The 23840-nt window shown below is 40.2% G+C and overlaps 1 protein-coding gene and 1 long non-coding RNA gene across 2 annotated transcripts in view; one reads left to right on the forward strand and one right to left on the reverse strand.

Annotated features, from left to right (window-relative positions):
* Positions 1-8177: 8177 nt before the first annotated feature.
* The window catches only part of LOC136373324 (kinesin-like protein KIF2A), a 178589-nt gene continuing 162926 nt past the window's right edge, over positions 8178-23840 (reverse strand). The window contains 5 exon segments of the mRNA XM_066338219.1: positions 8178-9896; positions 11592-11727; positions 17111-17212; positions 18803-18953; positions 20064-20177. Of these exon segments, the coding sequence (XP_066194316.1) occupies positions 9748-9896; positions 11592-11727; positions 17111-17212; positions 18803-18953; positions 20064-20177 (652 nt within the window). The 3' untranslated portion in view covers positions 8178-9747.
* The window catches only part of LOC136373345 (uncharacterized), a 253545-nt gene continuing 244690 nt past the window's right edge, over positions 14986-23840 (forward strand). Inside the window, exon 1 of the long non-coding RNA XR_010745635.1 lies at positions 14986-15062. This is a non-coding gene — a long non-coding RNA (uncharacterized lncRNA). The remainder of the gene's footprint in view (positions 15063-23840) is intronic.

Here is a 23840-nt window from a genome sequence, read left to right on the forward strand (position 1 = left end):
AGAGCAACGGTATATCTCTCCCATCCCTCTGAATTTAATATATATATTGGGCGTGAAATTGCGCCTAAATCCGATAACCTTGCAATAGCAAGAAATAATTCCCTTTGGTCTCGCTGTTTCCAGTGGACCGCAATCAAACTCACGACCGTTGCTAGGGCTTTCATGCCGTCTGCGGGTCCCTTGGGGCGTCCCCTGTTTTCCTTCTCCTCCGCAGTGGATCGGACCGGCCGTCACTTCTCGCTTCGCCTGTCCCTGTCCAACCACAATGCTGTCTCTGGGAAAGAACGAAAATTAAAGTTTTAAGCAAATTATATAATTGATCATTGGCAACCGTCTTTAGAAATGAATTTTCAGCTCTGTCAATGCTACCTGCAACAGAAGCAGAATCAGTTACCAAATTAAAAGGACATGGAAACCTTGAAAAAGTTTTAACAACTGCAGCTAGATCAACTATTTGGGGATAACCTTCTGCTGTTTTAATGTCTGACTTCCAGGTATGTGTTACAGGGTCTTGCTATAGCACAACTGATTTGTGGGACCTTACTTTGTAGTGGTTTGGGGATCAAATTAAAAGAGGAATACAGTAATTTATGTTTAAGGTAATGAATTGAAATTTGCCCAATAAAATTTTTGAGTGCAATTTGTAAATGTTCTGATTGTTGTAATAGCAAATTTAAATACAGAGTAGTCACTGGTAAAAATATAGTGAAGAAGTCTTTCCCTGAAATAGAATTTAAGCATGATCTGGCTCATATGATGAGCTGAGCCATCATTTCTGATTTGGTAGTTATTGTTTTTCCTGGTTGATGTGGCAAAAAGACCCATTCTATAATCAAGAAAGGATCAGACAACCCAGGATCCCATTAAAAAATCAAAGCATGGAGATCCCTTCCCCAATATAGCTAATAGAAATTGCAAATTTGGATTTATTCTGTGTGCCTGATGAGTTTGAATGGCTTGGAATACTTTGTCTAAGGCATCCCTTGCTTCGTCAGTTAGCTGTCTAGATGAATTTAATGGAGGATCTCCCTTTGGTAAAACAAATAATGGAGCTAAATCTTCATTGGTAATCCTCAGCAAAGGCCCAACCCAGTTAATGGTTCCCAGCAATTTTTGTAGGTCATGCAGTGTTTGTGGATTTTCATCCAATTGCAATGGCTGGTGCTGTATGGTTTGAGGAAGAATTTTAAGTCCCAAGTATTTCCAAGGTGGCATTTGTTGTATCTTTCCCTCTGCAATTGTAAGTCCTGCTTGTTGAATGGCTGTAACAGTGGCCTTCAGTACTGCATCTAGAGCTGAGTTGTTTTCTGCTGAAGTAAATATGACATCCATGTAATGATAGATGATGGCTTGCGGATGTTCTTCGTGAACAGGAGTCAAAACTTTTGCTACAAACCACTGGCAGATAGTTGGGGAAAATTTCATGCCTTATGGAAGCACTGTCCAATGGTATATTTGGAGAGGTGCTTGTCTGTTGACACTCGGGATGGAGAATGTAAATCAAGGAGCATCATCAGGGTGAAGGGGTATATCAAAGAAAAAATCCTTTAAATCAATAACTATTAGCTTTCATTCTTTGGGAATCATGACGGGGACAGCAGGCCAGGTTGTAATGTGCCCATGCCCTCCATGACATCACTGATCTTACATAGGTCTTCCAGGAGTCACCACTTGCCCTTGTTTTGTTTCTGGATGACAAAAAATTGGAGTGTTCCATGGGCTTGTGGTAGAAGTTAGGTGTCCTTTGCAAAGTTATTCCTGTACTAGAGACCCAAGAGTGACAAGATTTTCTTCAGGGGGGGTGCCATTTATCTACCCACATGGGTTTATCTGTCCTCCATGTTAGCCTCAGGGTGTTGTGCTGCTCAGTGGCTGCAATTAAAAATTTGTCTCTAGTCACATTCCCCACTGGGACAAAATATTTCTCCCCCACAGAACTATGGGGGCCCTTACCAGGAAAGGTCTTGTAGTGGCAATAAGGCCTTCGGGTCCCTCAAACTTGACCAGCTGCACACTTCTAAGGCTGTTGCTGTTACCTCCAATCCCTGATAACATTCCTGGAGTAGGCATGAGAGCCCAGTTGGGGGGCCACTGGGATCATGAGATGATCATCATGTCCACACCTGTGTCTACAAGTCCTGTGAGAACAATCCTTTTTGTGTTAAGTTCTAGTGTACAGGTTAGTTGAGGTTGGTTGTGATTTATTTTTTTAGTCCACATTACCAAGGACTCTGATGTACTGTTAATGTCCTGTTCAGGGAGTAAAATTGCTTGAGCAATTACCAGTCCTTGTGGGATAAAGCAACATGGGTCAGGACACGTAGCTAACACTGTAATCTCTTGCTGTGATGTCACCAATAACACAGAAGGAAGCACAAAAAAACCTTCAGTCCTTGATCTGCAATTTCCCAAAATTAACAGTTCACGGGGCCGATCTTTGGGCCCGAGTTGGCCAGTAGATATAACGTGTGTGACATAATCAGTCAGCATTACTGGCTTGGCACTTGCCAACTCCAACCTGGCACCTGGAGGCAAGGTTGCTGGTAGCCCTGAGATGAGATGATGAAGATCTGGGCTGCCTAGCCTCCGGTGGTGGTGGGCATAAGCGGCTGGGGTATTTGTGTCATTGCGCAGGGCCATCTCGTGCTCCGTTGGAAGTTTCCTGATTGCAGTTTGCCATAACCCCCATGTTTCGAGGGACATTGGTGTGATGGTAATGTTTTTTATACCTAGGACATATAGGAGCCTTAGGTTTTGCTCCTTGTTGAGGGCAGTCTTTTCTAAAATGCCCATGTTTGCTGCATTCATAGCATGAGCTAGGACCTTGTTGTTGTGGTCCTTGAGGGATATTTTGCATGGCGGCTAGAGCCTCAGCAACCCCTTTCCCCACAGCTTGTGCCTGCAAGGTGGCAGAGTGCTCTGATGTTCTGAAGCAGTTACAGGCCTCAATAATTTGCATTAAGGTTGGTGGAAGGGCACAAAATACCTTTTTACATTCAAGATTTGCATTAGACACCTCAAATTTTTTCATTAAGTCATCTTTAGCCCTTTCTTGGGTAATTTATTTCTCAACAGCTTGTTTAAGGTGATCAATGAACTGCATATAGGGTTCATTGGACCCTTTTTTTAAATCCACAAAATCCAATGCAGGTGTATTACCATCTGGCACTTGCATAAGTGCTTTCCTTGCCACATTTTTTATGCCATCAAGTACTAACCTTGAGAGGTTTGCAGCATGATCGTCAGGTTGACTTTGCGCTCTTTCACCAGCAAGATGGTCAATTGTCAATGCCGCCTGTGTTTGATCGCCAGCATAATCTACTAAGAGCTGATTTAATAATCTTTTCCATCCCCCTTCCCACAGGGTGTATTGTGTTGGGGATAACAGCATTGTCATAACATACTTTAAATCATGAGGTGTTATGACATGAGCAGTGAAGGTAGCATGAACCAAGTTGTTAAAGTATGGTGATTCCCTCCCACAGTCTTTTGCCACTTTATGTAGTTCCTTTATTTCCTCATACAATAATGGTTCCCATCTCGGATTCACTCCGCCCCTTCTATACCAAACCGGAGCTACCATAAATTTTGATACCACTTCCCAGTCTCCCTCCTTAATTGCTGCTGTCCAGATCCTCTCCCAGGAGTATTTGGGATCTGTGGGGTTAGGTGGAGGTTCATTTGATCTGGAAGGACTTAGGTCTTCTTCTGAGGAGAAGGAGGAATAACTCAAAACAAGAATAGTTTTATTGTTAGTAGAGTAACATTTAACCGGCTCTGGCATCAGCTTTGGCATCAACTTCATGAGTGCTGCCGTGTTGTAGGGCGGTACTTCCAAGGCCAAGGTTCCAGTTCCCCTGGAAAGGGTGTGGCCCTGAAGCGGAAGGGGTGGAGCCAAGGGCTTGCCTTGGGGCAAGATGGCAGCTTGGGATGATGCAGGAAAATGATGGTTTCTGGAAGAGGAGGAGGGAGGAAGAGGCCGTATGGCAGGAAGGGGGGTTTCCAAGGTTACCATCTTGGGGGGAAGAAGGAGGAGGACACAAGATGGCAGAAGGACAGTTGCTCATCTGTGCCTCATGGCGGGTTCCATCTAGTATCCTACTTCCAGGGACTGAGGTACAAGGAGTAGGGGATGGAGCTGCCTTGGTTTGGGTAGAGATGGTAGCATAAACAGAACAGCAATGCTTTGCCTCCAATTTTAATGCTTCCAAGACTGCGGCAGGGAGCACACAAGGTGCCGCGGAGTCTCTTGTAGTAGTTAAATCATAAAGCTTAGTTCCAAGTGAATTCCAAAAATCGACAGTGAAAGTGTTGGTAGCCAAGGTGTAGGGGAAATTATGGAAGACCCATTTTAAAAACACTTTTGGTTCACATTTCCAGACTTCCTTCCCATGATTTGCTAAAAGAAATTTTAACCATCCATATATGTCCCTCTGCTTGTTGGACATACCTGAACCCATTTTGCTACTGCCAATTTAGTACAAGTTGCTATTGGAGCGGTACTCTATAGGGATTGGTTAAAGTCCCTGTCCTTCCAGCTCACCTGCAGTCCATCGCAGGGAATCCGCACCCTCCAGTCGAGGTCAGGTTGACTTCTTGTCACCCTTGAGTTCACCTCAACCGTCAAGCTTGACTTATCCACACTCCCAGAAAGGGACGATGTCCTACCGGTCTGCACACCGGCTGATCTGATCCCGACAGTACCCTGAATATCAGGATCTCTGTTTGGGTACCACTTGTCATTGGTGATGCAACATGAACCAGACCCGTCAGGGTGGCAATTTAAATAGGGACAGGAACAATTGGGTAAGCCCGAAAAATAACTTTAATAAATAGCTGGAGCCAACAAAGGAACATAAGTTGAACGCAGTATGGGGTAACCTCAAAAGACCCAACAATGAGGCAAACATAACAATATATAGACTTTAGCCTGGACAACAGACCAATGAACAATTACATTGCCATATATGTAAAATGTTGTTAACCAGTTATATACAAGAACTCAGAACATAACCTTATATGGTGAAACTCCATTAACATAACTATATCCACAATCCCATTCTTCTCTCCATAACCTAACAAGATATTTCCCTTCCTAGCATCTCATTTCCCATGGTCTTAGATTAATGCCCGCTTTGTTGTTGATCAGGGCCAACCCACTCTCCGTCTCCGGTTGCCCAATTCCCACAGCTTGTTTTTTGTTAGCTTAGGCAAGAAGTTTTTTTCCTTTCCCTGGCCTTGGAGACTGCTACAACAATCCTTTGGTGATTTTTTTTCCCTCCTGAACTGTTCAGTTTTGTTTTGGTCCTAGAACAGAGTTGACAAGAGAAGCAAGGGACTGGTGGGGAGCTGAGGAGCCACTACGTCCCAGCCCCAGACCTCTGAAAAGCTTAATCCACAAGAGAAAGGACACCAAATCCACCAGCTTCATCTGCTTTGAGGAGACAAACATCAGAGTCACTAGGTTCCCATCTGGTTTTTTTTCTCAAGCTGCTGTGTAAACCTTTTGGATTTTTCTTCCCTGAGGCAGAAGGTGGTGCCATTTTGTTTCTCCCTACCACGTGGTCAGCAATTGTTTTTTTTCTTACCTAGGCATTTTGAGTTTTTTTGGTCCTGTGTGGATGTGTGAGGGGGGCAAGGTCTGACAGTTCAATATCTAGCATTTATTCACCATTTTTTCCTGCGCCGTGTTGGAAGTCTGTTTGTCAATAAACGATTGGGGTTTTTTGCTTTCATCCACTAGTGTTAATCTCTTGTTGGCAGAAAGGGATTGTTGGAACCTGATGGCCAAAAGATAGGCTGGAAATAAAACCCCATAGACCATTGTCTATAGAGCAGGTATTTGTTTATTGAAGCGCTAGAGGTGAGGGGAATTTCTCCTTCTAACTCACCCACCTTTGTCAAGTGCTGTCATATACAGTAAGTATTGCTTAGTGTTACTCTGTCATTATAACATCATCATGTATAAGCCGGGTCTAATTTACATAGTATGATCTCATGGTTATAAATAGTTCTTTTGCACTGTGCTTGTGCCTCTCCAATTCAGGGGTCATCAGGGGTCTCTGATGAAGGCTTCTAAGGTCTTCTTTGCATATGAACTTTTCAACTTTGTCTTGGGAGCATGCGCAGTTACAGTGTTCCTTGGTCTGTCTGGTCTTAACCGGCCAAAATTCTTTATTTTGTGCCTAATTGGCTTTGCATTTTCCAATTTCTCATTAGTACTATACTTATCTATTTCTGAAACTATCCACCTGGTGAGTTTTTTTTCTTTTTTCTGTCTAATTCAGCATTAAGCAACAAGTTAACCATATACTAGTCATAACATTGTATGGAAATTTATTTATATCAGGTTATATAGGTATAAAAAGCTATGATTCAGGTTATATTGATATCAGGTTATATAGATAGATCAGATTATATACTGATATTTTATAACTCAAGCTATATAAGCACCTTGTAACTTTGACCTAAAGTTATACAGGCATCAAACCCTATTTTTTAGAGGAAACACTCATTTCAGAGCATTTTCTCCTAAACTTGTCTCTAAACCGAGACAGGATTGATGCTGCTATAGTTGAAATCTGTGTTCTCTGATCATGGACTTCATCTCAGAATATTCTTGTGCAATACTCTACAGTGCAATCCATAAGTGTGGTCTGGGGAACAAAAATAGATTTGTAGTAATTCCATTTGTTTGGGATTTTTTTGCTTGTTTTAAAGTATATTTAAATACTTTGGGGTTTTTTGGGGGGTTGGTTTTTGTCAACTGTAAATACAGGCAGCTGAAAACTACTTCACCCTTCAAGGCAATGAGGAGTTTTAGCATAGATCAAAGCTTTCAGTAAGTCTTAGAGCAATTCATGCCTGTGTCCTGACAGAAAGACTTACTGAAGTGTCTTTGCATTAGCTCTGCATAGCAACTGTCAAAAGAAAAATCCACTTTGGTCTGTCTTATGATTCAGGAAAACAGTAACTGTTAACTCTAGCATCATGCAGGGATGAAGGCCCCATTCTATGTATTTACTACCATAAGTAATTTTTTTTCATGTGTAGTATATCTCTTTCTATCAGACCACAGTAAGTGGAGAAGAGACAAATTAGCAAAAACTCCTCTAAGATATAACTTCATTTTATACATGTCCAATGTCAATACTTTAAAAGTCATTGGAAAAAACATGTACAGAAACGTACTTGAATTTGCAGGCATGCTGAGACATTGTCTTGGAAAATTGAATTGCTCATTTATTATATATTTTAATTATTCTAATACTACTTCACAGCATATAGAACCAATTTATGAGTGAATATAAGTAGTCACAGCAATATGCACAGACCAATACAGAAGGAACAAGTGTTAGAGATTTTTGTGTCATGTATCTTAAATGTTTTTGTTTTAGAGGACAGAAATCAAGATAAGCTTGTCTGAGTCCTATTCAAGTAATTCCAGCCCATCAAAGAAATGGGCTAGAGGAATTCAAGTGCTGTATTAGCTTTTTAAATATCCATTCTCATTGATTCAGTAACTGTGTAGATATGATCTTTAGAGCCAGTTCTATTGCAAAGCCTGTCTCTTAACATTCCTCCCCTGCCCAGTTGATGCAATTTCAGCTGGCATGTGCTACCTGACAGGAAACGTCATTTACAAGACTTAGTAAAAAGTTACTGAAATCTAACTGCCTCTGTCCTTCCTGTCCTCTTTGATACCCCTATGAACCACATTCTGCATGTGGCTCTGGGCTTGCATGGATGAATAGTAGGGAAGAAACTGTTTCTTATGTAGGATGTTTAAATCTTCAGAGGCTTTTTAGAAAGTAAGATTTTTCTAGAAAGCTGCTGCCTTCTATTTCATTGGGTTTTTTTTCTTTTAGCTGTGATGGAAGATATTCTTAAATGTTCAGAAAGATGTGTGATGTTTCTTTTAAGATCTGTTGCAAAACTTGTCAGGATAGTCCTCTGGGGAGCTTGGTCCTATATGACAAATTTGTACAGAATAGTTAGTTCCAGAAGTAAATATTCATTCTGAAATCAAAGGCCTTTTAAAAAGTGTAGCTCAGATGTGTTTACAAAATCCTTTCCAAAGTGGAAAAGAACTTTCATAGAAGTAAATTCTCATTTGTAGTTCATTTAATAGCTTAATTTATTAAACACAGTATGTAAAATCTACACTGTTATTTCACTTTAAATGTTTACATACAGGAGAATTTTTAACCACAAAGCAACAAGAGCTTCCCACACCCTACCTTCCTATAGGAGATACAAATATTAAATGCTACAAGAATTCCTGGCTCATTAAACTCTTTTCTTTGCCTTCCCTTTATTTCCCTCCAGGCCTGGCACAAAGAAACAGGCTTGAATTACAAAAGTAATTTTTAAACAGTTCCAATGGAAAGTCTGCTGATATGAACTCCTGGAAATGGAGAGAACTCCTAGAGAGGTCTACAGTTCTTCATTTGACAAGAAGTTCTTACACAAAAGGTTAATCTTTTTTGGATACTGACTTGCAAAAATAAATTGAGAGCCACCACCTAAAAAATGCTGATACCTATGGTGCCATTTGTGAGTTTCAGTTACTTATTGAATTTTTATTAGTACTAGGTAGAGGTATTGTGCAAATCCTCAAATGATGCAATTTCACCTCACTTTTCAGCTGCTGGAAATGTACAAAGTGAAAAATAGGCATTAGCTACTATTTTTTTAAAGAATCAGAACTTCTTAAACTCTCTGCAAACTATAGTTAATGTACATGTAAGCTAGTCATGCATCAAAAGCCAAATTTTAACAATATGTGAAAGGCCAATATGTATTTCTTTAGCTGAATGCCTGAATTTTCTCAGTTAGCCTATCCATATGCAGAGGTCAGATGGTACCTTTATTGTGACAGCATTATCACACCATACCATTCACTGTATATCTATCTGTGTTACTCTAAGATACAACTCTCCTCAGTACTTAAACATTACCCTTTGTTATACATCAACCAATATATCTTTGTTTTGTTTTTACTTGTTTTTGTGTTTTCTTTTTTAATTACAGAGAAAATGTTATAATTATATAACTGTTCTTCATGGTATTCAAATAAACCTAAATTTCAGATTTTTTACAAGCAAGATGGAATGTCCAGCTGTATGTTCACTAACAGCTCTTACAGTTCCTGTTTGAAGGATATGGCACATGCTGTGAAATGCACTAGCCACCAAAAAAAACCCCACAAAACACATTAAAAATATACACACATTAAAAGCAATTTATATTGACAAGTATGAATGTTGTTTATTAAGGCTGTGCTTCAGAAAGAGGATGTTTAGGGTTAAGTAGCCTTCATCAAGGCACAGAATGGGAAGAAGTAAGCACAGCTGTCTGTAAAAGATAAGTTATATAAAACCACTAGCAAGGTACACATCCAGCAAACACAATTTAAAACTGCACAACTGGTCTTTATAACAAAACTGAACATAGTTAAAAGGAAATACTGTGACTTTTCAATTGTCAGAGTTCTATTTCATTATTAAAAACATGGCAAATATTTCCAAACATAAAATTTACAATTTGAATAAATTAAATATTTTAAACAAAGTGCTTCACAGATCAGAACCCTGCATGGTTGTACTGTCTGGTCTAGAAGCATTTTGTAGACATCATAGGAGCATTTCACACAAAACAAAAAATATTATTCAGATCAGTAATAAACAGGACATTTCTAACATTTTTACACTTTTCAAGTAGTTGAGTTCTTCCACAACATGGATTTTATAACAAATGTGTCCTACAGCAGTACAGGTTCATAGATTCCTTTAGCATCAGAGGCCTCCTTTCAAAGGCACGTGGTCTTTTTGGGTTGATCTGTTTACTGGCCTGTTCCTCCTCTTGTAGAGCTGCCCGGAAAGATTTCACTTTATCTTTAACGAAAAAGAGAGAATGAGTACTAATATGCCTGTGCTCAACACAGGTCCTGAAACTAAGGCCTGATGCCTCACATACTGGCCCTAATGCAAAATGAACACTTCTCTACAAAAATAGCTGAAGATAAAAACTACAAGAGGATTGAGATAAGCTTAAATTTAATACTTACCATACAAACAAATTGCTTAGCAACTTAGTCCCTTCTTAGATGCTACTCCTGTCTCTTGTTAGGAAGAAATTCTTCCCTGTGAGGATGGTGAGATACTGGCACAGGTTGCCCAGAGAAGCTGTGGTTGCCCCATCCCTGGAAGTGTTCAAGGCCAGGTTGAATGGGGCTTGGAGCAACCTGGTCTAGTGGAAGATGTCCCTGCCCATGGCAGGGAGGGGAATGATTTTTAAGGTCTCTTCCAACCTAAACCATTCTGTGATTCTATGATAACTTTTCTATGGATGTGAAAAGCATTTGTGATTAAATTTTGGAAGTAAAAAGAAATGCATCAATTATTTCTTTCATCATAGCTAGCACAAGAATAGGAGAAACCCTAGAAAAGAAGTATGTCATCCTTTCCTATTTATATTCCTCCTCCACTCCCGTTCCACAGTAATATGCCCAAGAATGGGAAGAATGAAACAAAACTGACAGCATAAAAAAGTCAGTCCTAAAGTGACAGGACTAAAACCTGAAAGATTAAGTGACCATTACGTGCCATGAGCATAACAGAAAAGTTACTGAGAGAAAGAAGCTTTAACAGTTCTTCCTTCCTGTAAAGCTATATATGTATTATTCTATTTGTAAAGATGTAAGGATTTTTTTAGATATCCTTTATCTCCAGTATCTTGTTTCAAAAGCAGTATCTAATAAGTTATGGAAGAACAGGGAGTTACCTAAACAGCTTTTTTACTGCTGTTGTCTCAATTTGTCTTTCCCTGAAGAGGAAGCCACCATCCATAAGAAACAAAGGAATGTACATCAAATTCTTTACTAAATATACTGATATCAATACATGCATACAAAGCAAACAGGCCACATCTGATTTACTTGATGTATTCTAACTTACACCAGATATCCAGACTGAGTAAAATGTAAGATTTTATCTAATAGAGTTTTCTAACACAGATAAACTCCAAAATAAACCAGTATAGCATGACTGCTGGAATGCAGATACATAGAGAAACTAAAATGAAAAATTAATTTCCCTGAGGTACCAAGCTGACATGCTGATTTTAAAAGACAAATTAAACAGTCAATTTTGGTAACTGAAAATTATCTGCAGTTGGTTTTTCAACAGAGGCTGACAAAATTTTGACAGAAAAGCTGCTAAGGGAAAAAGTAGGCTAAAAGCCGTGCTACTCAGAACTCAACGTTACTCTTAAGCACAGACTGAAAAACAACAGCAGGTTTTCTTTTTATTTCCTGTATTCTTTTGGAACAAAGAAAAAAAAACCAACCCAAAGTTGCAGGATCAAGTTTATACTTCCTTGAGGTAAAGCAGACTCTTCCATTAAATTAGGATGGATTGAATACAGATGTGAACTTGTTCTTAAATAAATGTTCCTTTCTCAGAACATTACAGGACAGCATATGGTGAAAAAAGACCCCAAAACATAATCACACTCTTTATCTTCTCATTATTACAGCAAGTGTCCATGGCATATGAAAATGCACACAAAAGTGATTAAAAGCAATCTACCTATAAGTTCGGTCAGAATATCAATTTTTTGCTCTAGAATTGCTTCAAGTTGGGTAGCATAAGAATCCACATCATAGTCTACTTCTTCTGTCATCTCAAGAAGAGCTTTTTCATCTTCCAACCATCTAATAGATTCCTAGGTAAAAGTTAAAAAAACCTCAACTAAATACATGAACAAAGTTTCAATGCAAGTTTCAAGACAATTCATGAGCTGAATTATTTCTTTTCTCAAGATGACCACACTTTTACTGTCTAGTCACCTCACTATAATGTTTCAATCCTAAAATGAATCCTTATTCCTAACTTAGCAAAATTGTATATTTTCTACATAGTCTCTTAACTCCAATGGCCATAACAGCAACAGACAAACCCCAGCTACCCCAGTTCTCTTCAAGTTCAGAACATTAGATGATTGTAAAACTAAGAAATTAAGAACTTTATTTCATGGTTATGTACTCTTAGGTAGGTATCAAACTTTGAAGCCAGATTTCAATTTTAAGTATGGGCTGGTTGCCACTAACAATAATCATTATTATGTCATTATTACAGTCAAGGAACCAAAATAATTCTGTCCATACTCAAAACCAGTTTTGAGAGAAACTGTATAAAAGAAGAGCTAAGTCTCCAGACAGATAAGAGTACTGTAAAAGATGGTTAAAGCAGATCTTAGGCATCTTTGCACTTGGAATATTGCAAAAAAAAAAAAAAAAAAAAAAAAAAAAAAAAAAGAGCAGAAAAAAGTCTTGCAGCAAAGAAGAATGCAACTAGGAGCTTAAAAGTTACAGAATCATGCAAAGCTGTGATTAGATGAATTGATCTCCTTGGAAATACTTTGATTAAAAATAAAGTAAGCAGATGACAGTTCTATGCATGCTGAGCCTGAAATAGTAAAATTAAGTCTTTCCCTCTGTGCTCAGTAGTTCAGGTGATATTGAAAGCATAGTCCAAACACCATATATGTTTTGTTGGCTTTCAGGACAGATGGAGCTCTCACATTGGGATAGGATTCATGTCATCTCATGTAAACTTATATATCCAAGAAACAAAGGAAGATCAAAACATCTAGAGTACAATTAATTCAGTAAATCTATTTTAGAGATTTTTGTTAGGATAGGATGTTTTGTATCCCAAAATCAACAGCTTCCAGGAAAAAGCTGACAGAAGACAACTTCTGCATGCTATGGCTTGTAGATTTTGTATATACGCAACCCATCTTCACCCATGGCATAAACTAACAAGTAATGCTGCAAATGAAACTAGCTGAGACTCAGGCACAATTCCTTCTAATGACTGCTGTGAGGAGCAGTAATCTCCAGCATAAGGCCAGATGGACAAACAGAGGCAGTAACATCTTAACCTAATGCAGTTTGTCTGTCCAGAAGTTGCAAGCATTAGGACACAGCTATGGCATATGGCATGACTTTCATACTTCTGCATGCTTTGCTTCAGGGGTAATGTTTCAAAATAACTGTCTACATCTGCTGTAAAATGTGTTATGCAACATCATTACTGTATTACATGAACAGACATCAATATTCCATAAGTGTCCTGGGGTGACTTTATGATGCTTGCATCCCCAATCATCTGTTCTGTTGATGCTAGATATTAAGTTCTGAATCTTTAAAACTAGATCTGAGAGTGACGTGGGGGAGAAGTGGAGTAATGTCTGAGGCAGTTATATTTGAAAATATATAGATAAGAGCTTTCAGCTTTCCTTCTCACACACTGTTGCCTGCAGCATGGGCAGACAGAGGGAGAGAGCTCTCCTTTGCTTTTAGTTAGTTTTTTTTTAGCTAGCTAAGGCAGAGAAGTTCCCCAGACTGTGGTTTTTATTTTTCTTAGAACTGATCAACTGATCTGTACTAAAAAACCCAAAAAACACTGTGATCTCACACCTGTGGCACATCAGGCCTGGGACATGGCAATTTCCAGCACAGGAGGGACTGATAAGAGACTGAGCAAGCCAAGCTACAACCCATGAAAAGGACTTTCTGAATTTGCCATCTCTTCAGAACAGCAAGAGGTTTTATTGTTTAATACTATTCATTTTTTATGAGTATGAATACTTTTCTTATTAAATAAACAATTTTTTCCACTTTTCTCCAAAGAAATCTTTTCCCAAACCAGTTGGGAGAAGGCTCACTTGAATTTGCTTTCTAAAGAAACCCCATTCAGAAGTTTCTTCCCAAATTTGCCCTAAACCAAGACACTAAGTTACAGACCTAAATTGAGGAGATGTGTTGTATTGGTTTGGCATGGCCTGGTTTTTGGTAGCAGAGGGGCCACAAATATGGCTCCTGTGAGAAGCTGCTGGAAGCTTCCACCATGTTCAGCAGAGCCAGTCCTTGATGGGTCTGAAGATGGATGTGCTGCTGGCCAAAGCTGGGCCAATGAGAGAGGCTGGTAATGCCTCTGTGATGACATTTAAGAAGGAAATCAAAACCAAGACAGAGGTTTTTGCTTCTAGTCAGAGAAGAGGAGGTGGTGAGAACATGTGAGGGAAAAAAACATGGCGACACTAATGTCAGTGGAGAATGAGAGGGAGGAGGTCCTCCAGGCACTGGAGTTGAGATTCCTCTGAAGGCCATGGTGATGACCATGTGTGGTGGTTTAGCATGGATGTGAAAAGTTTTTTTTTTCTTTCACAAGGAAGTTCTAGCATGAATTGTAATTGACAGCTTGGCTGACAAATGGGAGTGTTTCTACACCTCTGGAAACACAGTCTTGAATCACAAGTTCTGGTGACTTTGCCCTTTCTTTTCCTGGTCTGTGAGAAGGTAACACTGTCTTGTGAGTTGGGGTTTGGATTGGGGCCCCCGGGGCGAGGCCTGCCAGGCCTCGGGGAGGGGGGGCCTTGCCTGTGGGACAGCGGCCAGGGCAGGCACTGTCCCCTCTGTCCCCTCCCGGCTCCTCGGATGGGGAGAGGAGGAGGAGGACTGCAGACCAGCCGTCTGGCCCTACGCCAGGACCTCGGTGGCCGTGCTCTGGGCCTTGGTTGCCAGAGCCGCTGGTCCGAAGGAGGAGAGACTTTTAAGAACTTTTCTCCAGAGCTCCAGGGAGCTGATCCAGGTTTGAGTCACTTTAGATCTGACCAGGGGTGGAGGAGATTTCGTCCATCAGCGTTCCTGAGCATGTGCTCTCTCTTCTTCTCCCCCTTCCTCCCCCCACCATCACCTGTGGCCTTGAAATTCCTGGAGTCTGCTGGAGAGAAAAAACTCTGGGCAAAGTCTTTAAGCCTTTTCCCTCCTCCATGGAAGACAGTGATTTGAAATGTAGAGAGACAGAACTGAGACAAAGTCAGTGAAAGAACTGAGGAAGATTATTGGAATATGGGATAGAGGAAGTGGACTTTTCTGACTAGACTTCTCTAGATGTGAATTATGGGGGAAATGGACTGTTTTTGTAATATCCTAATGCTGCTTGGGGGAATGCAAGTTCTAGCCAAAGGGTTGTGTGTATTGATATACATGGGTTTTAATTTAGAATTTTGATTAGAATATGCCCCTGGCTCCTGGGAAAGAACAAGGAGGTTTCTATTTCTTTTGAGATAGAAATGAATTTAGAGATGGAAGAAAATCCCTGTTTTGTACTAGAAAAGCATTCTTAAAACCATACCCCAAACATGTGGAAGTCCATAAAGAGCGTGGAAAACTGTTCTATGGGTGAGACTGCACAGAATCTGCAAAAATTCCAGGCGGTTGCAGATCTGTGGCCTTGAAAGCCACCAGACCTTCTCTTGTGGTGTGTTCTCCATAACCCTAGAGAGGCTCCTCTCCCAAGGTGATGTAGGATCGTGTTTAAATGGTGGCAACTGACTGAAAATCATGGTTTTCTCTCTGTGGTGAGTGGGAAAGTGAACAGTTTGGAGGAGGGGGGGGGAAGTTGTTTGAATGTCTCAGAATGTCTCATGTTTTTTCTCTCTTTTTCTTTAGTGTGTACTAATAAAATTATCTGTTTTTACTTTTAAGTTGTGCCTGTTTTGCCTTTTTCTCCCAAAGTCCTATCTCCCAGTTGATAAACGAAATTTGGTGAATGTGAAACCATGACCCCATGGTGAAGCAGGCTATCCTCCTGCAGCCCATGGGGCTCCACGGAGGATGCAGGGATCCACCCGCAGCCTGTGGGGGAGGTGCCCATGTTGGAACAGGTGGATGCCTGGAGGAGACTGTGATCCAGTGGGAGACCTGGTGGAGAGAGAGGGCCCCTGCTTCCAGGCTGGAGCAGCCTATCCTTGGAGGACTGCACCCTGTAGAAAGAGAGACTCACGTCGCAGCAGTTTTGGGGGGACTGTCTGCCCATAGGGGGAATTCATGTTGCAGCAGGTGCAGTAGGGCTGCTGATCGTGAGAGTGGACCCATGTTGGAGAAGTTCATGGCGAACTGTCTCCTGTGGGAGGGACCCCACAGTCTCACAAGGGAAGGACTCCTCTCCCAGAGCAGCAGAAGGAAATCTCCGTGATGAACTGACCAAAATTCCCAAGCCCTGTCTCCCTGCACTGTCAGTGAGAAGGAAGGAGGGGCTGTGGGGGGGGAAAGGTGTTTTAAGGGCTTATTTTACTTCTCATTATCTTCCTCTGATTCTGTTACAAATAAAATTCACTTTGCAACTTAAGTCGAGCCTGGTTTGCCCTTGAAATATTTCTCCTGGTCCTTATCTTACTAATGAAGTGTTCATTAATTTTTTTTTCCCCTCCTCTGCCCAGCTGTGGCAGGGGAGGGTGAGCAAGCGACTCTCATGGGTGCCTGGAGTTGGGCCAGCGTCAAACCACAACGTGTATATAGGTTTAATGTTTTGCTATTTTCTAGCAGCAGATGCTCCAAATGGACAGCCTGACTAAAGATTCTAAGGTTATGAACACAAACAATTCGCATTTCCTTCTGAAAACTACTAACTCATACATATTAGAATTTATTTTGTAAATATAAAAGGCTCTGTGGTGCTGATCAGCATTACATAATGTGGTCAGTACTCCTTTCAAAGACCCTGACTAGTGGCAAATGAAAACCTTATGTATCTGCAAAAAGGAAAAATACAGGCACTTAGAAATATTTTTGTTTCTTCTGGATCTCATTATCTCAGAGAAAGATGTCACAGAAGGATATTTAGAGAAAATACTTGGAGGAAGTATTGCCGTATTTTAGAGGAAGATGACCACACAGAAATGGTGCTGATAGGGATGTTACTATATAGACACATTACTATTAGTTGCCAGCTTTGGCATAGGAATACTGGCATAGACTAGACAGTGAAACTGAAGATTTTGGGACCAATCTGAGTAAGCTCACTACAACTACAAAAAACAGTCACTGATGCTGGAAAAGGACTAACACAAAAAATATAGTAAATAGTTGAAATAGAAAAAAGAAAATAGCAACTTTTCTTACAATAAAGACAGTCTGTTTAGGAAATCTCTGAAAGCAGCAGAAAGACCAGATGATATCCTACATCTTCAAGAGTATGCACTTTCGTTGGCAAAACCTGAATTCTTAGGATAAAACAAGGTAGGCTCCATTTTTTACCTGGAAGACAGCTCTGTGGTCTTCTACTACTTCCTCTTCCATTTCCACCATTTGTGACACAGCTTCATGGAAAGTAAACAACTGTGGAGAAACTTCCTCTTCCTAAAAACAATAGTTAAGCTGGTTAGACTCAAAAGAACTGTGACTACAGGAAATATATTGAATATAATCACAGATCATGAAAAGAAATATGCAGAAAGCAGAACCTGTCAAAAATAAAACTTAATACTTTCTAACAAGAAAATGTCCAGAAATAAGTGGACAGAGCAATAAATTTAAACTGTTCACAGAGATAAATTTAATTCATATTCATAAAAATATTTCCAGCCACTAACCCTAATGGATACCGGAAAACAGAATATTCCCCATGAAAAAAACTCCAAGTTTAAACAGTGGGAAGAGGAATTCGTAAGGGAAGAATGATAATTTCTAGTAGGTTTTAATAAGAAAACTTGTTTTCTGTCAGGGCGTTTTGTTGTGCCAATTTTCAAAAAAGAGAATAGCAGTTCCATTCAATGCATTACAGGAAATCAAAATTGAATAAACCCTTTGAAGAAAAAGTGTAATAAATGTAAAGTAAAAGATTCAAAAAGTATGTTGTGATGAATACATTAGAAGAACGCACAACTTGGATTTACAAACTGGGACAAACATGACTTCTTTAAACATAATTAGTTAATCACAGTAAAAGGGGAAAACATAAGGTAGGCTACAATTACTGTTTTAGCAAAACAGTATGGTTCCTTATACCATACTTTCAAAATCTTTTAAAAAACACATTGAAAAGTTTAATTGAATTCCACATGAACAAGGAAAAAGTATGATATTAAAGGATATCTGGCTGTAAGGACTGTCCAGTGGGAAGCTCTAAGAATCACTAGCATGTTCTTATAAAATAAAGTCCTGGAAGAAGAGAGTTATTAAAATGAGAAACGCAGCAAACACCATATAGAGGTGTTTAAAAAGGCAGAGAGTCTGGAGAAAAATAATTTAGGGTAGTAAGGATTTTTCTTTTGTACCTTTCATCGTCATTTTCACAAACCGACTTGAACATTTAAGGAACCAGGACTAGAGATGATAATCAGTAGTGAGGGAAAAAAATGCCCTTTATAAGATGCTTCTCAGTCCCAGCTCTCCACTCATGCAACCCAAGGAGAGGTCTTGGGAAGATGATGTGGCTTTCTCCCAAACATTGCTCTGGGGTTTCACTCCATGAAAATCAGGATATTGGGAAGAGGAATGATGGGTAGCCAGATTTCTAAACATAGAGAAAGACAAACTCGCTTGAAACAGGGTTCCATGCAGGAAAAATAATGGTCAAAACCACAGGAGTGTTAAATAAAATGGATGCATTTCCCAGGCTACTTTTAGCTATCTAATAAGAGATAAAGCTATACTGGAAATATGCACGCTAAAAATGTGAGAGCCTAGAACAGACCCTGCCTAGATAATAAAAGCCCTAATCAGCCAGGAAAATAAGGAAAAGTAAAACATTCTCCTCTCACCATTCAAGAAACCTTTTTTTGTGAGTTTGTATATGGGAATGAACATAATAGCATAAAGTGAAAATGTTAAAAGGCATGCTGTATCTACGTAATGATATTGCTAACAGGCTATAAATACACATTACTCTGGATTTGTTTTGCCATTGTATTTATCATCTCTTTCCGTGCAATGCTGTAAACCACTCACATTTTGTTCACAAAGCAGTTTGAGATCATCTCTCTGAGGAGAGCTCCCCACACCCCACTGTGTCTCTAAGTCATCAATCTGATTGGGAGCATGGTGTATAACAGGACAGATATCACCTCCAGTACTAGGATCAACCATCAACTCCTTCACCCTACATTCAGAAAATATTTAAATTGTAAATTAGTTACTTACTGTTCAAAAGAGTCACAACCAAAAATAAAACTCATTTATGCACAATTTATTTCATTTAATAAGCATGTTGATTTTAGCTTCACAAATTTAATGTACTTTCAGTGACAAAAAAGATGTTAGTTCAACTTCTAAAAAGCAGACTTTCAATTACTTGCAGGTGGATTGCAGTCCATCTTCTCACGAGGCATTTTTTGATTGAAATCTTAGCACTCATTAACTGTTAAGAGGGCAAAAATGTCCAGATCCTCAATATTAACTTCTCAGTAAGGAATAATATTTGGAAGAAAAGTTCATTCAGCACCCTAAACTTGACCATCTTTTTTTTTTCTGTGCACACAATTGTGCATTAAAAAAATTAGTCAGTCAGTACCCTACTAGATGTTATAAGCAAATCCACCAAGAATTCTGAAGAAAATAACAATTTGAAGCCAACTATCTCAGAGAATTAATAGATCCTTCAATTAAAATAATTTAAAAGGTGAAAATATATTATTAAAATGTAAGGTTCTTGCAGCATGAAAATAGTTTAAAATATTGATAATGATTCTATAAAAAAAAGAAAGCCCATTTAAAAGAATTCTTATGAAACAGAGACATCAAACTCTGCAGGTATAGCAAGTTTTAGAACAAATTCTTAATTTTTAAGGGGAATTTTTTTTTGAAGTAGCACATATTTACTGCAATGGAAACCATATTTCATTCATGTTTGGAATGATTAAAAGTTTTAAATATATATATGTATTAAAATTGTTTTCTTTTAAAATTAGTTATATTCAAATTACCCTAAACACAGACTTGTCAGATTTGGTCCATTAAATCTATGAAGGTGATATCACTTTTTTTTTTTAATGTATGAAGGAAACTAGCAAGCCTAGATACAGTGTGGTTGTTGTGAACAAAATAATGCGAAGATGATTGCAGATCATGCAGAACCATCACCTGACAAACAAAATAAAAACAAAGTATGTGTGACTCAAGGGAAGGGGACTAATGAAAGGTTTGTCTGTAAAATTACATTGCCAAAAAGAAAAGTCAAAAATAAACATTCCATATATAGAATGAAGTAGACCTGGTGATTGAAGGAGAAAAGTCATCATACTCATAGGAGGGAAAGAGATCAGAGTGACTGTCACTGCCCTGTGAGAAGGGAATGTCTGAAGGACTAATCCCAAATTCCTTTACTCTGCAGCAGCAAAATACAGAAGCAAATTAAAAACAATTCTCATAATCACAGTTAAAATAACTGTTTAGCATTCTTTAATAGTTTAACAATAAAATTTTTTTACATTAAAAAAGAAGACTGTTGACATTTAAATCTTCTGCAAATAGAGGTCACTAACAAAATTGAACAAAATCAGTGCTGATAATTTTCAGGAGAATATAATAGCAGTGTTTTCAGAAGAGTAATTCCAGATTTCAGTTTGTGCAGTTAATAAAATTTGCTCTACATTTAGTATTTCATTAAACTGATCCTTTTAACATATCAAACCAGTACAGTGCCTTAAATTCTATACTGTCCCATCTTACGCTGGGCAGACACTGGTGTTCAACACCTAAAAACTACTTGTACTATGAAAATTATATATTGGTAGAAAAAATTAAAATGCTACACAAAACACAGGAAGCAACTTTACAGTGATAGGCATAAAAAATTTACTCTACCCCAGCCAAAACCAGCACAACTCCACAACAACATATGAATTTAACAGCAAGGGGAAGAAACAGTTTCTGCACACCAGTTTAGCATACTAGGAATAGGTATTTGTTTTTCAGTGTCCATTTCTGAAGTCACTTCATCAATATCTATTCTATAAGGGATAAAAAGATCCAACTAGTTTTGGTTAATGTGACACGTCCTTCATTATGTTACTGTAAGCAGGGGACTAGATGCCCCCTTCTCACCAGGAAGGAAATCACATAGACTGGTTCAAGCCAGGTAGATTTGCTACTAAATTGATCCAAACAGAAAGACATTTGGATACTGAGAGGAAGGGATGATAAGTTACCCTAGCAGCCTTTTGTGCCCGATTAGCAACTGGCTGCAGGGAGAGGGCAGGGGAAGCAAAGCAGGAGAGGAAAAAAAAAGGTTCTGCCCTATCTTTCACTGGGGCAAGCAGATCACTAGATGGCAACAACTTCTAGCAAAACCAGGCTTTCTTATGGCCCAGAAACTTGTTTGCCTCCTTTGTTCTTTGCAGCAAAGTGGTGGATGGGTCTCTGGGGTGCAGGCATATGCAGGATCCCATCTCCCTGTTGTGGTTTTGAAAACAAACCAAGTAAGAGGCTCTAAGTCAGAAATAAAATTTAATGAGAAGAAAAGGAAAATAAAATAGAATAAAATAAAATAAATACAAAAAGAAAAAACCACTGACAGAGTCAGAATACAATCTGATCAGGGTGATGGAAACAGTCCAGACGAGGTGGTCTTCTTGAAACAGAAATCTTGTAGAAAGGTCTGGTAGCTCCGGTCCTCTGGGAATCCAGTGGGTGAGGGCTGCTTCTACTGTCCCAAATCCCAGCTTATATCCAGGTGAGAATGCTTGGCTCTTCCCCATGGGCGGAGCATCTCACAATGGGATGATGAGTCATGGAAGAGAGCCTTAATGGCCCATTAAAGAGAGAGATAACTCCCGGAGGGGGGAGTTATCTCTGAGTCATGCAAAAGGCATTGATGGGCCATTAACTGAAGATGGTGATAGAATACATCCTAAACTACAACCCAGGACAATCCACCCCTTATTCTATTACCATCTACAACATGCCTAAATCAATACATTCTTACAGATGAATGCATATAAACATACAGAATGAAACCTTACACACTGCTCTCACTTAAAATTAAGTCTCCCTGTGGTACACAACGGGTTTCTCCATCTTTTTGCATTACCCACCAAGTGTAGCCAGGTCCTTGAGCAAAGACAATCCCATGGACGGGTCTGCCTTTGCCTGAAGTGGGATTAATCCAAACACTCTTTCCTAAAATGCCCTTCATGTGTACCACAGGTACTTTGTCTCCATCCACTGTGTGTAAGGGTTCAGACTGGGCAGGACCACCTCGATTGATAGACCCTCGAGTGTTGACCATCCATGTGGCTTTGGCCAAGTTTAGTTCCCAATTCTTGAAGGTTCCCCCACCAAGTGCCTTCAGGGCAGTCTTTAATAGTCCGTTGCACCGTTCAACTTTCCCGGCAGCTGGTGCATGATAAGGAATGTGGTATATCCATTCAATACTATGTTCTCTAGCCCAGGTGTTTATAAGGTTGTTCTTGAAATGGGTCCCATTGTCCGACTCAATTCTCTCAGGGGTGCCGTGTCTCCACAGGATTTGATTTTCAAGGCCCGGGATGGTGTTCCGGGCAGTGGCATGGGGCACAGGGTGGGTTTCCAGCCATCCAGTGGTGACTTCCACCATGGTCAGCACGTACCGCTTTCCTTGGCGTGTTTGGGGAAGGGTGATATAGTCAATTCGCCAGGTTTCCCTGTACCTGTACTTCAGCCATCGTCCACCATACCACAGAGGCTTCATTCGCTTGGCCTGTTTGATTGCAGCGCAGGTTTCACAGCTGTGGATGACCTGTGAGATGCTGTCCATAGTGAGGTCCACCCCTCGGTTTTCTGTACTGCTGGACTCGGTCACGGGCCCATCGATATGTTGCATCTCTTCCCTGATGACCAGAGGCATCATGGGCCCAACGAGCTAGGAATAATTCTCCCTTGTGCTGCCAATCTAGATCCACTTGTGATACTTTCACCTTGGCAACTTTGTCTACCTGCTCATTGTTGCGATGCTCCTCATTAGCCCGGCTTTTGGGTATATGCACATCCACATGTCGAACCTTCACGGTCAGCCTCTCTACTCGGGCGGCAATGTCTTGCCAAATGTCAGCGGCCCAGATGGGTTTTCCTCTGCGCTGCCAATTGGCCTTTTTCCAGCGATTCAGCCATCCCCACAGAGCATTAGCTACCATCCATGAGTCAGTGTAGAGATAAAGCCTCGGCCACTTTTCTCGTTCAGCAATTTCTAAAGCCAGCTGGACAGCTTTAAGCTCTGCAACTTGACTCTATCCCCCTTGTCCCTCGGTAGCTTGTGCAACTTGTCGTGTGGGGCTCCATGCTGCAGCTTTCCATTTCCGGTTAGCTCCTACAATTCAGCAGGAGCCATCAGTGAACAGAGCATATCGTCTTTCAGTCTCCGATAGCTCATTATATGGTGGGGCTTCCTCAGCACGTGTTACTTGCTTTTCTTCTTCTTCTTCTTCAGATGATAATCCAAAAGTTTCACCTTCCGGCCAGTTCGTTATAACTTCCAGAATCCCAGGGCGATTTGGGTTTCCAATGCGGGCGCGCTGTGTAATGAGGGCAATCCATTTGCTCCATGTGGTATCGGTGGCATGATGTGTGGAAGGAACCTTTCCCTTAAACATCCACCCCAGCACTGGTAGTCGGGGTGCCAAAAGCAGCTGTGTTTCAGTGCCAATCACTTCTGAGGCAGCTTGAACTCCTTCATAGGCAGCCAAGATCTCCTTCTCTCTGGGAGTGTAGTTGGCCTCGGAGCCTCTGTAACTTCGGCTCCAGAATCCCAATGGTCGGCCTCGAGTCTCCCCAGGCACTTTCTGCCAAAGGCTCCAAGACAAACCATTCTTTCCAGCTGCGGAGTAAAGCACATTCCTCACATCTGGTCCCGTCCTGACTGGGCCCAGGGCTACTGCATGAGCAATCTCTTGCTTGATCTGAACAAAAGCTTGTTGCTGTTCAGGCCCCCAGTGGAAATCGTTCTTCTTGCGGGTCACCAAGTAGAGAGGGCTCATGATCTGACTGTACTCAGGAATGTGCATTCTCCAAAAGC

Source organism: Sylvia atricapilla, chromosome W (assembly GCF_009819655.1).
Source record: "Sylvia atricapilla isolate bSylAtr1 chromosome W, bSylAtr1.pri, whole genome shotgun sequence".
Classification (NCBI taxonomy): Eukaryota; Metazoa; Chordata; class Aves; order Passeriformes; family Sylviidae; genus Sylvia; species Sylvia atricapilla.